This window comes from Drosophila willistoni (assembly GCF_018902025.1).
Source record: "Drosophila willistoni isolate 14030-0811.24 chromosome XR unlocalized genomic scaffold, UCI_dwil_1.1 Seg144, whole genome shotgun sequence".
NCBI lineage: Eukaryota > Metazoa > Arthropoda > Insecta > Diptera > Drosophilidae > Drosophila > Drosophila willistoni.
Genome location: NW_025814057.1, coordinates 3,915,672 through 3,931,092, shown reverse-complemented (window position 1 = coordinate 3,931,092; position 15,421 = coordinate 3,915,672). Strand labels below are relative to the sequence as shown.

Below are 15,421 nucleotides of genomic sequence, written 5' to 3'. Positions count from 1 at the left end.
TAAGTATATATTGTATGAGTGTCATTTATTTCCATCAAATTTAAAATCTGCTTATATAAATCTCACAAAAAGGGCGGAACAATGCGGAGCGGAGTGAAGGCAGAAGGCACTCTTAAAGCTTAGTCCTTTCGTCCGGAAATTGACGTCTATCAAAAAAGAGAAGAAAAGGAATTTCGGTTGGTCATTGTCAGCCATGTCGGCCATGGCGGTAAACGGCGTCGCACAATGAGCCTAAAATCACATGCGATAAATTTTTATTTGCCAGCTTTATTAAATTTTATTTCCCCCGTTCATTGTGAGATGAACTGAACTGAACTATTCTATCTATATCCCGCTGTCTGTGGCCATTTGTCTGCCATTCACTCTCCGGTCCTGCCCCACCTCCCAGTTGAGTCTCTGCCTTCCCCTTCCCCTTCCCCATCCCTTTCAGTGACTCAAACATGTATCTCTCGCTCTGTCTGCGTCTGGTGATGGTCCTTTGAGCCTTTGGGCGTTCGAAACGCGGGAAAAAGGCAAATTCATCAATTACTTAATATAATTACTTTTGGCTTTCGGATTATGCATATATATACACACACACACACACACACACAGACGATATATCGGACAGTGCAACCATGTCATAGCACAGGGCCAACATTAATACTTAATATAATAAATTGTAGCCCGGTTCCCGTTTTGCGCTCTTGGCAATGGCATCCACACAGATGCGAGTCATGGTCACATTCATACCTCCAACCAGACCAGGCCAGCCCAGCCCAACCCAGACCAGACCGTACCAATCTCCCCTCCCTCCATATTGCGCATTCCCAAACCCATTCCCGGAAAATTGTTCACATATTTTTTGGTCTGTCTGCAGCAACTTCAGTAGCTTTGATAAAATTAACAGCCCAAAAACATGGCAGGGCGGCACTTTTAATGGATTTTAAAGTGCAGCCAGAAGAGGTCATGAAATGCAAGCATGACCCTCCCCTTCCCATCCCACTCCTTACGCCTCATCTATCTTTGTGGATGGGTGGATGGTTTATTATACAATTTACTTGTACGTTTCCATTTCATTTAATTTTTTGTTACCAAATGCATTTTTCTTGCTTTTACTAAACATTTGCCTTTTCGTCTTCTTCTCATTCCAGGTACGTATCAAGTGTCTTTAATAACGGATAAATCGTATCGTAAGTCCTAATGCCCCGGATCAAAATTGGTTTTGAGTTTCATAACCCGTCCGTCTGCCTGTCTGTCCGTCCGTTCGTTATGCTTGCCAAATGATGATCATAAATATTAATGCCCAGTTAATGTGCCATAAATTTTGGTTTGGTTTGATTTTATTGGGGTCACCCACCCATTATTCTCTCTCCCCCCGCACTCTCAAAACCCCCTTCATTTGTTCCTATGAAAAATAAATTGTCATCATTTTCGCACAGTCTCTCTATTAGTTAATAATTTAACATTAATTTATTTCTCTCTCTTACTCTCTCTCTCTCTCTCTGTCGACCCTGACAAAAGCAATTAGATTTTGAAAGTTTAAACAAAATCACAAAAATTTTTCATATAATTTAATTTGCATAACAATTAGATAAACCAACAATAACAACAAAAACAACAGGAACAAAAAAATGCTAAAATAAAATAAAATTAAAACAAATAAGGGCAAAGAATAGGAAAATATTACTTATATTAATGTCAAATCCATTTTTTGCATTTTTAATGGCCATTAAAACAATTAAATGCCATGAAAATGGCAACAAAATGTATAAATATTCATAATAATAATGACACGTTTTAGGCCCCAAAAGAGTTTGGTTGGTCGATAGATTTCAATTGCATAGTCAAACCGAACTCTCTACACCCTTATACAATTATCGAATGTCGAATCCAAGAGAACTTAACCATAATATAGATATTCTCCACTTTTTGGTAAGGGCATTTCATATGAAACCAATAACAAAACATGACAATTATGGCCAATAACATTAAAGTAATATTAATTGACAATTGCAAAATCCCCCCCTAAAAAAAACAACAACAAAAAAGAGGTAAAAACAAACTATGCCTGGAAATGACCCAACAAAATGTTAATGACAATTTTAATCACTTTTAATCTATTTAATTTACAACAATTTTATGTGTGTGTGTGTGTGTGTGTGTGTGGTTTAAGCTAAAAAAATTCAAATTCAATAGAGTTGCAAAAAAAAAAAGAAAAAGTAAACAAAACACAATTTGTTTTTTCCATTACAAAAATAAGGACGGACAAAAAAAACAGAGATGCATTATAGATAACAATAGAATTTAAGTTACTTCAACTAAAGAAGAATGATATTTGTGTGCAAATACCGATTAAAAATTTAAATACTTGGGTCAGTCGCAAGGACATTTGCCAGTTCAATTATTTATACGTTAAAAGTTAATAACCGTTAGTTGTGCAATCACACCTCATTTGACTTGATGGGCCAAAGCGAAGTGGAAACAACACCAAACAAATGAATACAACCATTTGCCTATTTTTCTGAACAACTTATGAAATATGAATGGAAAATAATTTGTATTGCAAGGGCATTTCGTCCTTTTTTTACCGTTTGTTTTTAGTTCTTGTTTCTCTCAACCATAAATTGACCTCATCTCACTCTGCCCACACTAGGCCAGACAATTACCAATTTCACACACTCCCAACGGATGAGGGAGGGGGAGGGTCCACTCTTACCATAGTTTTACTTGCACTTGCACAGATTTCCCATAAAATGCATATTGCTTGATTTTTTTCATGTGTGTGTGTATTCTCTTCACTCTGTTAACTTTATTAAATATAATGGCAAACCAATTTTTTTCCATCTTGGATTTTTTTATTAGTCAACAACATGCAAAAAAGCAGCAACAGCAGCAGCAGCGACAACAACAATAAAAATGAGCAACGCGTTGTTATTTTTATGCAGGTATTTTATACCTGACAGCACCAACAACAACAACAAGAACAACAATAATAGGTGGGGTTAAAAAAAAAAAGAGAGCAAATAAAATATGCAAGTGAAACAAGCGAACGCATGGTTCATTAAGTATGCGCCATGTGGCCAGGGCAAACAAACGAGTGCGCTCAAAAGTATGCAATTGAATTTAAATATTGCACAGTTCATACCCGCCCTCCTCCCCCGGCCGTTTCATACCCATGCCAAATTTCACGCTTTTTCTGCAAACGACGCTTTTCCTCCTTCTTCTACCCCCCTCCCCCTCCTTCATTCTCAGTTGATGCGTTTTTGCGGCTGTATGCGTTAATTAACACAAAAAAACTTTATTACACAAACTTTAATGGCCCAGCGCACATTTCGGCACTAGTGACCAGACCCATCAATTGCTCCTGCTCCTACGTACATATGCCCCCGACCCCTCCCCCCTCCCCCTTTTTGCCATATTTTATATCAACATAATGAAATTATAAGCGGTTTGATTTTAATATAAATTACTTTTTATGAGACAATAATTGATGTCCGTGTGTGTTGGCTCGTTCTCAGCTGCCGTTTAATGATTGAATACAACGAAATGTATATGTACATACATATGTATGTGTGCATGCATATATATATATTGGAGAAGGAAAAACTCACAGACACACACACACACAATTGACAGCTGAGGTGATGTCTGAAACACACAACTTGACATGGCCAAATGAAATGCGAAATTCCTTTGTTGGTCGGTTGATTCGGTCAGAAGCCAATTAATTCAATTTGCTTCAACCAAAAAAAAAAAAACCCCAACAAAAACCCAACAAAGTGACAAGAAAATACAAAAACAAAAACAAATTAAAAACTGTTTTTAATTAATCGCCCTTAACAAGGCCAGTGAGAATTTTGTTGCTTCAATTTCTTGTATTCTAAAATGGCAATTGGCAGGCAGACCAAACCAAACAACTAACTAATGAAAACATAAAACAAAAAAATGCGTTAAAAATAATTAATTTCAATTAAATATTATCAATATAATCATAAACAATAAAAACAAAAAAAATAAATAAAACCAACATGTGCAGTAATTTAAATTAAATGCAATAAAAATGATTAAACAAAAATGAACTGAATAATAAGTCCGACCTGGCAATACGCTCTAGACAATATAATGTTCTCGACTAGCGCCACCTAGTGGCCAATAGTGTGAAATTAGTTCGAGTCCAGTCCACTAACTGTAAATAGAGCTATTTATTGCAAAAAGAAATGCTTTCATTTTCACAGGGTATCAAACATCATAAAAAGCCAGCAACAACAACAACAACAAAACAAAAATAAATGTATGCAATAAATATGGCCAAGCTTTACAGTTCATTAAATTGAAAACAAAAGGCATTTTTACCTCTTTTTTTTTATTCTCATTTTTTGTTGTTGTTTCTCCTACACCTGCCGCTGCTGCTGCGGCTGCCTTCCGGCCTCTGAATCGTCCTCTTGCTGCTGCTTCCTTTAGCCAACAACAACAACAAACAAGCTGGCAAACATTTTATTTAAATGCATAATTAAAATATATACACATATACATATGTGTGTGTATGTGTGTGTCTGCTTATTTATTGCCATAAATTTAATGCTGGCTTTATCGCAATTATTGTTATTAGTTGCCCACAGCATAAAAAAAGTGTATATATACATATATATATTTAACAAACAACGAGAAGAAACAAACAACAAAAAAAATGCATATCAAGCTAATTAAATTTGAAACCGGAAATACGTAAAGTTAAGGAAAATCCATGCGTGTAATTAAACAAAAATTTACACGTTCAACGGTGTGAAGTTTTACACGAGAGAGAGAGAGAGAGAGAGGTCAAACAGAGGGAATTGGTGGGGGGAAAGAAGGAAAGCAGAGGGGAATCCCTAACCAAATACAACACACAAATGTCCGCGAGCGAATACACACACACACACACAGCCATTAACAGGACGATAGACAAAAAGAGACCCATGAGGACACGTAGCAAAATGGCAATACTTTGTGCTTTACCTCCATTTGACTCGGCTCCCTCACCACCATCCACGCCCACTCTGTCCCACCTGATTCCCTGACCCTTTCCCACTTGCATTGTCCAGTGAGCAGCAGTTTAATTGGTCTAAAAATTGCACGTCAACGTAGATAAATTTTTATTTAAAAAAGTTTATTAAACATTTGCATTGCTAAGGCAGCTCACGTAGCCGCCTTTGTGTGTGTGTGTGTGTGTGTGTGTGTGTGTGTGTGTGTGTGTGTGTATGTCCTTGTCGTTTTTGGCCATTGGCGTTTTTATTGCAAACTTTTTTACAGTTGCCTTTTGGCATTGCTCTGTATGTGCCTCTGTCTGTCCCTTGTCCTTTTGCCATTTCTCTTCTCTGTATTACTTCATTTCTATCTCGCTCACTCTCTCGCTCTCTCTGTCGCTTGCTGATTCGTTTTCAGTTCGTTTTGTTTGAAATTTTTGTTATTGAAAAAGTTTTTGCGTTTTGTAAAAATTATTTGCCAAAGTTTTGCTTTGTAATTACATGCACAAAATACACAGAATACAACAACTACAATCAAAAGTAGATTGCAGAGAAAGAGAGTGAGCGAAACTAAATTACAAATGTGGAATTTTATGATTTTAATTAAATTGAATTTGTCTAACAATATTTTTGATCGAAAAACAACCGAAAATGGACAGACTATTAAGCCAGGCATATTAAGCGGTCAAATGAAGAGCAAAAGAGCTGAAGCTGAAGCTGAACTGCGCCCCTCCATTTAAAGTTCCTTCCGGTGCTGGGCTAACTCCTTTCCTTTTTTAGAACATTGGCAAACAAAGGGCAAGCTTGTGAAATCTTATTTATCCTGCGGGCAAGAGACTGACAAAGGCATTGGGGCAATGCAGGGGGGGTAGAACGGAAAGTGTGTGAAGAAGGGACGGGATGGGGGCATATATTTTGGGAACTGAAACTGTTATCAAATAATTTATTCGTCTCACCTGCAACAACAAATTAAGTTTTGTTTTCACCGCCACCCAACCAACCGACCAACCGACCAACGAACCAGCCAACAACAGAAGCAGCAACAGGGGGAAACAGCAGCAGCAGCAGCAGCAGGAACAGGAACAAAGGACTATAATCCACGTGCCTTTCCACTTTCAACTCATTAACTGGCATTTCGTTTGCTCTCTCTCTTTCCCCACCAACACACCGGGACAGCCTGGACAGGGCCATTAAAAGACTTATTTTCACACTTGCATAAACTCATTTAGAGAGAATGCTCGGTAACTCCTGTAACAGTGAAAAGGCTCCCACGTTGGGCGCCCAATTTCAACCCACCGTCCGACCAGACAACGCCATCTCCCGTTCTCGCTCTCGCTCTCAGCTCTCAACTTTTGGTGGAAGTCGCCACCTTATCACACGGCACGTCGGGCTAGAAGAAGCAAGCGCATCGTGACATAAAATTAATGCCCAACCGACAATTTTAATCGGCAACAATTTTTGTCTTGAGTTATAGCTTCAAGACGGACACAAAGTCTGAGTTGAGAAAACTTTTCTGTGCTGCTGCTGCTGCTGGTGGTGCTACAACAAAGATTTTCTTCAAAAACTTTTTCGGGGCCAAAGACACTGTAAAAGAGATAGAAAGAGAGTGAGATAGAGAGAGACAACAAGTCCGACAACCGGATGCGTATATTTAAAACTTATTAAATTGCTATAATTTATACGACTTATCTCGTGGGCGGCGTCGTCGTCGTTGGCGGCGTAGTCGTTGTCTGCCTTGAGGGTTGCTTAAGAAAAAATCTCATTGCATAGCTACAGGCGAACGAACGGCTACACGGCGCACGGCAAAGGCAATTAATTTACATGCAAATCGTGCCGAAAGTTTTTTGCCCTCACTCTCTAGCTCTCGCTCTCTGTCTCTCTTCATGCTTTGCTGCTTTAGAATGACACAGAAAGAGCCATACTTGAAGGCAGTTGTTTGCTTCTTTTTTTTCGCAAAAGGTGTACACACACACACACACACACACTTGATTAGTGCTTCAGAGCTACGCAGAAAGGCCGCCTGTTGTGCACCGCCTGCTTGAAACAATATGGCAACAAGGATTGCTACGACCCTTTTTGGGGTCGTCGTCGTCGTTGTGAACACAACGTCGACAGGTTGCCGCATCGTTAGAACGCCCAAAAACCAAAGCAACAGCAACGGCAACAGCAAAAAAATGAAGAGAAGAAACGACGACCCCGATCCCAAAGTTCTCCCTTGATTGTTGTTCCTGTGTTCCTGTGTTGTCTTTTCCGCGCCTAACAAATTGCTGAATTTCTTTCGTTCTTTTTTTTCTTTTTGCTGTTGCCGCTGTTGTTGTTGATTTATTGTAGCACAAAATGAGCTCACATTAAACATTTAGTAATGAGTTTAAAGTTTTTAAATGGAATTTTTGATTATAAGCCTCCAAATACACAAACACACACACAGAGAGAAAGGGGAGACAATAAAGGGGAGGAGAATTAAGGTCCCACAGTCCAGGGCAATTTGCTGTAATTACGGTTAAGCGTTTAGATTGGAAGAGAAGACCTAAGCGTACTAATATGTGAAAAGCTAAAAGAAATCTTGTATTCAACTCCACATGGACAGCGGGGCTAATGCCATGAACAATTTAGAGAGAGAGAGACAGAGAGAGAGGAGGCTCCACGTTGGGCGCCATATGTCTGGTTTCTCATTTTCAACTGTATGTCACATATTTAAGAATATTTTTAAAGATTTGTAATAAAGTCTAGACACTTTACACCATCTGGGTACACTACTATCCCTTTCTCATTACTCATCATGTGTGTGTCTCGGTGTCGGTGGGGTGGTGGGGAGCCATTTTCCATTCCACCGCGTTTTTGGCATGCCTTCACATTGTCAATCCATCATAAGCCTTTTCCTTACCATTCCACATGGCCTACCCTTCAGTTTTTTTTTCTTTTTATGACAGCTAGGCTCTACTTCCTTTCATATTTCAAAGAATGAGAGTGAGAGACTCGAAAAAACAACCCCATCAAATTCCCTCAAACAAATCTCCACAAATCCCAACACTTTGTACAAACATATAAACTTATATCTTCTTGGTCTTCGTTGCTGCATCTTCTGTTGAGTTTTCTTTTCAATTTGGTTCTGTTCTTGCGGATGAAAGACAGGGCGAGCAACCGAGACCGAGAAAGCATGAAGGTGTGAGGCAAGGCCATTAAACGCTTTAAAATCAACATCAACACCCAAAACTGAGCCTAGCCAAGCCAACATTCATCCACACACCACCCACCAATGACAACAACGACTACGGGGGCAATAAAGTCGACCCAAAAATTGCTTCCTCTGCACATAAAATTCAAGAAGCGAGTTTTTCTCTCGTATGTATATGCCTAAAAAATACCTTCACACACACACACATACACATACAAACAATTGCTGAGCTTTGCAAACAAACGTTGGAAAAGTAAACGAAACACTTTTCCACCCAATCCACCGACGCCCCTGCCCACTTAATACTTAAATGCAAACGTGTAAATTATGTGATTTTTCCCCGGCGGCCATGTTTGTTTGCAAACTCCATTACCAACATGGCGGGAGCTTCCTTCTCCCTCCCCATCCCCCCATTACAAACAAACTCCCTCCATCTACACACACACACACACACACACACCTCTCACCTGTTTGTTTCAAGCAATCGTCGCGCTTTACCATTAAATAAAATAAAACGCAAGAAAAAAAAGAACCAACTTGAATACCCCTTTATGTTCCTTTATGTGTTTTTCATGTACTTTTATTTGATTGTCGCACGCTTCGTCGCCTGGCTTTGGTTAGGATGTTACGGAATGGAATACCCAGTGCCTCTTTTCGGTTCCTTTTTTCCACTCTTTTTTCCTCTCACTCTGTTTTATGGCTCCCGTTTTTTTTTTTAGTGTTCAAAAAATTAAATGTTCATTAACGGCTATGCAAATTGGTTTTAGTCAGGCTCACACTAGGGAACTTTTGCTTAAAAAGCAATTACTCAAAAAGTACTTAACACACAATTGATGATAGGTAGAGGAGGTGGAGGATGAAGTCCAAGACTGGCTACGTCTCTAGGCGGTCCTTCAGTGCTGTGGCAAAGGCCAAGGACTCATATTCATTTGGCCAGAAGGCCTACAAAAGTTTAAGTTGCCCAAGAGGAAATTGTGTTCTTGCTTACGATTCGTTTAATTCTTGAAATTGAGACATCTAATTGATTTTGTTTCATTGCTTGGCTTAAGATCTGTCGACCAATTAACACCTGCACTCAGACAATTGCCAGAAATACATTCAAACGCATCAATATGCACCAACTTGGACTTGCTGAAATTGACTTTCGATTTGTTAGCAATTAGTAAAATCAAATGACAATACAAAGTAAACCAAGGGTTGAAGATTTTAAGGCCTATCAATCAGTTGACACTTAATCTCTTTAGAACATACAAAGATCGCAAAATATAACAGATGCCCCACGTTGGCTGCCAAATTGTTATCTCAAGATTTCGTAGCAGTCACAATTTTGGCAATTTAACGTTACAAATTGATTTGAACATGAATTTGAATAATAAATATACATATATATATATATTCATTTGCCAACAATATATAAATTCCACTTGGATAAACTCGAAAGATTTCCCTCTAGACCACAGACTTACACACACACACACACCTTGAGATAGAGAAAGAGAGAAAGGGAGAGAGGCACTCTGAGTATACCTGTTAGAATCTCTTGAACTTTTAGCGGCTTTGGTAAACTTGATAAAATTTTTAATTATATGTATATGTATTTCTTGAAGCATTTTCATAGCCTGCTTTCGAGAGCACATCTTAATTTGAACGATAGAATGAGAATAGGAGGGACAAAACAGGAGGGAGAAGCAGCAGCAGGAGGAGGTGTTGGTGTGAGGAGAGAGGTGAAAGAAAAGGCAGTCGTCTGGAAAGCCAATTAAAATGAAATCAAGCCAGGCCACTTGCCCTGGTGCCTTTTTGCTCAGTGCTTACCGCCTCTCTGCTTAGTGTTTATTGGACTAAAACACCTTTCAACATACGCACACACACACACACACACACACACACACAGACATATGCTAACCTCTCTCTCTCTCTTTTTCTCGTAGTGTGTGTGTGTATATATAAATTTGTAATTTTAATATTATTAAAAATGTTAAATTGCACGCAGCATAAATCACGCATTAAGGGCGGGGAGGGATGAGAAAAGAAGGTTGTTGGCCAGCAGTAAAGATTGTTGCGTCAGCTTGTTGCCATCACCATATTTGTGGCCCCAGAGGGGTTGACATACACACACACCACATACACACACACACACACACACATACACACTGACATTAATGCCAGCTGCCTTGGCCACACTATTTTTATTGTTTTTGTTATTTTAATTTAAGCGTTTTACTTACTTACGGGCCGTCAGGCTAAAAATGTTACAACATTTTTGCATGCACATCCTATAAACATTTATGTATTTACATATGTATATATATTATATATATATATATATATGTATAGAGAGTGGATGGGGGTTGGTTGAGGAGTGAGGGTTAACATAAAATATCAAGGCATATAAAATTACATAAAATTAATAAAGCCGAAAAATTTTATATCCACCCATCTCCCCCCTTCCAAAAACCCAATTTTTGCCTTGCCTAGCCGCCTTTCCTTCCCTTGTTTTTACTTATTTCCACTTTTATGGCCACTAATTTATGTTTATAGTCGACTAAGGGCAAGGCCAAGTAAGAAAAGTTCATTGAAATGCTATTTAATTGCAATTAGGCAACAAATTTATCAAACTCAATTGAATCCCAGACATAGACATAGACACAGACCGACCCACCGAACTCCCTTACAAACACCCGATCTCGAGCCCAATCTGCACTCAGACGCAGCGAAGCATGCAATGTGTGTGTGTGTGTGGGTGTATGAAGGTCCTGGCATTGAAAAAGCAGATCCATAGAAAAACTAATGCCTTTACACTTGGCTAGAGTCAGTCGGTCGTTGGTTAAGCTTAAGTCTTGGAAGTGAAGCAACAAAAAGGATTTATACGATTTGTTTTTAGATATATATTCTCGCTCAGTGAATGAAAGATTTGAATTCGACATTAATCGATTTCTTTCAAGTGTATTTTTATGGGCATATTATCTGTAGCAATTTTGATTATCTATGGTGAAAATTTGGCAATTCAAATTGAAATGGCTAAGCCCGCGCGCGCCTCGTTGTAGTTGGCCATTAAGATAAAGGAAGAGGCATACACACATATTTGTGATCTATTGCATTGATGGAAATTTCACTTCTCCTTTTCAATACCAAAACTGTTTTTTTTTTCCATGGCTACCATCCATTAATTTCTATCCATTTATCGTGGCATACTTTGTCGTGTTTGCCATTACGTTTAATGATCCTATAGCACTTTCATCCCATCAAGTCATCGGGAATGCTTCCACCGATGTTATATGTATCGTCTACTTTCAGTTTTTTAAAGGCATCTATCTCTCTCCCTCTCTCCCTCTCTCTCTCTCCTTCTTTCTCACTCTCTCCAAGCAATGCCCATTAACTTGTGTGAATTTATATCAGTCATTGGCCCAGGCAGAGCAGCAACACCATCGACTGACTGCTATTATGCGTTCGTTAATTATTCACACACACACACACACAAACACACACATAAAGAGTGAGAAAAAGAGGAGCAGCTTGCTATATCCTTTGGCAGGGTTCCTCACTACCCTCCTAACCCCTACTGTCGACACACGTTTTGGTCATAAAAATTGCCCATTCCTTTGCTCTCTCTCTCTCCCCCTCTCTTTTATTCTGAAAACCCAAAAGAAACACGCCCCCTTAACGAGGCAACTAACTTTGGGACAGACAGACTTTCAGTTTAACCTTTTACCGGATTGTGGAATCTCCATTTTTTTCCCTTTTCTGGACATTTATGCATTTTCTTAACAACCTTCGCCTTCCCTCTCCCTCACACACACACACACACACACGCACACTAAGAGTGACTCACATATGGCCAAGATCTTGACATTAAATAAATCTAACATACCCTTAGTCTTAGTGGGCATCTTTAATACACGCATACTTTCACATCTTACAAAATACAACACATACTTGAGCACATGCATATAGATATCCCCCATATACATACTTATATATATATATGTACATATATATATAAAAAATGACGCAGACATTATTCACGCTATCATTGAAGCAGAGCAGCATCAGCAGACATTCATTCCGCTCGCTCGTTCATTCGTTCGTTCCATCCAAATGCTTTTGGTCATATCCATTTTGGGGTTTGCCCCCGCAAACTATGCTGCTCTTATGGGTTCACATTTACTCATTGGCATACAGATTCTCTCTGCCTGTCGAATGGCGGCGAATTTCAGTAGGAGAATGGAGGGGGAAGGAAAGGACATAACGTGTGAGTCTCTGTGTGTGTGTGTGGGGTCGTTTTGGGTAGAAATTACTACAATTTTTCGTAAAAGCGAACGTTTGTCACACAGCAAACGAAACGATTTTCATATATACTTATGTATATGGCACACACACACACACACATAGAGAGAGAGAGAGAGAGAGAAACACACACGCATTTATGCCACATGCGACAAATGTGTGTCTGTGTCTGTCTACCGCAAAATGTGTAACCGAGTCTGGCATTGATAGCAACATGCGTTCATTCTCATTCCCAATTTTTCGTCCTCCAAGCGATCTCCTTCTACCTTTTGTGTGGTTGTTGTTGTTGTATATTTTTTGTTTGTTTGTTAACCTCAAAATTGTTCACCATCTGGATTGAGGCAAAAATGTCATTTACTGACCAGTTTTTTTTTTTGCAACTATTAAAATCAAATATAGTTAGTCTTTAAAGGTGATTACTCTAAGAAGTCAATTGACAAATAAAGCTAACTAGATGAGGTGGCGGAGAGGGCGAAGGGGTGATGGAATTGCATTCCATCCAACACAACCTTTACATTTTTCATCTATGTCTCTTTCTTTTGGTCACTTCTTCCTCATCAGAGGAGGAGCAGGAGTAGGGAGAAGGCCTGTTTCATGTCACATAATCGAATTATCATCATGGCATCAACAAATGATTTGAACTTATGCTTTGCTCTGCTCTTATTCCTGGTTTTCGGCTGCTCTCTACGGTGCTAGTAACCTCTTTCAGCAAACCGTTTGCTTCTCTTCCACATCAGGGGCTCCTGTCAGCGCGGCGTTTTGCCTTTTTATTTTCACTTCAACACACCCGTTCAGCAGGAGCAGCAGGAGGAGCAGGAGCAGGAGCAGTAAGCATTGTCGTCGTCTCTTTTCTCGGTTCCTTTTTTTTACCATTGGGTTTTCTGCTATTTTGCCAACGTCATTGTCGCTGGTCATTTTCCCTGCTTTACTTACTTCAGTCATTCGTTTATTCGTTTGGCTTTTTTCCCCTGGTTTCTTTTTTTGTCTGGTGGGGGGTTTTTCCCCTCTCTCGCTTTGGGGGTCCTGGTTTTGGTTTTGTCTGGCCCTTGTCGTTTGTTTGAGGTTATGTTGAATGTCAGTTTGTTATCCTTGTGCAAATCCTTTTATACAAATGAAATTTGCGCCCAATGCGGCGATAAGCAGCACAGACAATGAGCAGGGGCGACCTGATAGTGGAATGGGGAATGGGGCGAATTAAAGTCAGTCTGAATTTAATACTCGATACGAAAATAATTTAATTGATAATGTCTCTCTCTCCATCTTTGTTTCTTTCCGTTTTGCAGACATCAACAAGGGCTCACCCATCGATTTCAAGAGCGGCTCAGCCTGTTCCACACCCACAAAAGACACACTGAAGGGCGGTTACGAGCGCACCGCACAAGGTTGCATGGGTCCGGTGTTGCCACCGCGCAGCGCCATGAACGGTTTGCCCACGCATCATTACTCAGCGCCGATGAACTTTCGCAAGGATCTGGCCGCACGCTGTTCGGCCCATTGCGTTAGTATCGGCGCCATTGCGGCATTGGTAGTGCTCTGCCTACTTTTGATCCTGTTGACTGGCACCGGTGTCCTCCATTGGTCCCAGTCGGCGCCATGTACAGTTCTAGTCGGCAACGAGGCCTCTGAAGTGACAGCGGCCAAGAGCACAAATACGGATCTATCGAAGCTACACAACTCATCGGTACGAGCGAAAAATGGACAAGGTTTAATGGCAACTGGAACATCGAGTGGATCGGGCGGCGCAGGCGGAGGTGCTGGTGGTGGAAGTGGTTCTGGTGCAACAGCCACTGTGACAACGGCCACATCGAACAGCGGGCAAGCGCAGGGTCTACAATCGACATCGGCCTCGGCGGAGGCTACCTCTTCGGCAGCCACATCGTCATCGCAATCCTCGTTGACTCCATCGTCATCGCTCTCTTCGTCCTTGGCGAATGCCAATAATGGAGGTAATTATGCACAAGTTTTAATTATTTTTAAATGAGTTTTTGCAACTTTCGGTGCTCGGTGCAGAGAATGAGACTGCTGCTAAAAAGAAAGAATGAAAGAAAGTCGGAAAATTCACCAGATAGATAGACAGACGGAGACGGAGACAGAGACAGAATCGTCGGAAATGCGACAGAGAGAGATGCAAAAGTACATATTTAGCATTTAGCGCCCTCTGGCGGCACAACAACAAAAAAACTTGATTGTTTTTTAAGCTGGTGTTTTTTTTTATCTCTTTTTTTCGCTGAAAGTTTGCATTTGACAGACGCTCCTGCCTATACAAACACACACACACACACACCCGCCCAGTGCTTGGGGATTACTTTCAATGTCATTTTCATTAGATCTTTTTCTTTCAATTAAAGTTCAACGTGAATGCGAATGCGTTGCTTGGAATTCGCGCTCGCGTTAACAGTTGCAAAAGAATATTGCATTAATTACATTTCTTCGGCTTTGCCTTGAAAATTGACAGGAGCGAATAATACGGAGGGAAAAAGTTGTGCGCAAAAAAGTATGCAATAGATTATATAACCAACCAACACACTTACAATTAGCAATGAAGGACGTAACTATACTCACGAATGATTTAGGCAACTCATGAGTGATTTAGGACTATCTATTTTTAATCCCTCTCGTATATATGACATTTGACAAGCGGCAATTAGTCTGTCAGCAAATATCTCTCTCGCCATCTCACTCTCTCTCTCTCTCTCTCTTACTCACTTGCCGTTTTTATTTGACAGCTTTGGAATTGAATTAAAAATAAATTTTTACACTTAATTTGAGCATGAGTGGGCTTGGGAATTTTCTGTTTCTCATTTTTTTTCTGTTGTTTCTGCTAACCACAAGGGTACCTGAAATTTTCCCTTATGCTTTTTACCTGCTGTGTAGGATGGAACAGAGCAATGTCAACGCAGCTGTCAGTCAAAGACAACAACAAACGTCAACGACGAAGTTTAATCGAGATGGATAGGGTGGTGCTGGGGCCGGGGCC

The 15,421-nt window shown here is 40.0% G+C and overlaps 1 protein-coding gene across 4 annotated transcripts in view; it reads left to right on the top strand.

Moving 5' to 3' along the window:
- LOC6639594 (teneurin-m) overlaps nt 1–15,421 on the top strand; it is a 149,971-nt gene that overhangs the window by 122,814 nt on the left and 11,736 nt on the right. For 2 of the 4 annotated variants that reach the window (XM_002062233.4, XM_047012193.1), the window contains exon 3: nt 13,728–14,390. In XM_002062233.4, coding sequence (XP_002062269.2) covers nt 13,728–14,390 — 663 coding nt within the window. Of the gene's footprint in view, nt 1–1,133; nt 1,173–13,727; nt 14,391–15,318; nt 15,402–15,421 lie in introns of all 4 variants that reach the window. The other 2 variants (XM_023181561.2, XM_023181560.2) reach the window with 2 other exon arrangements.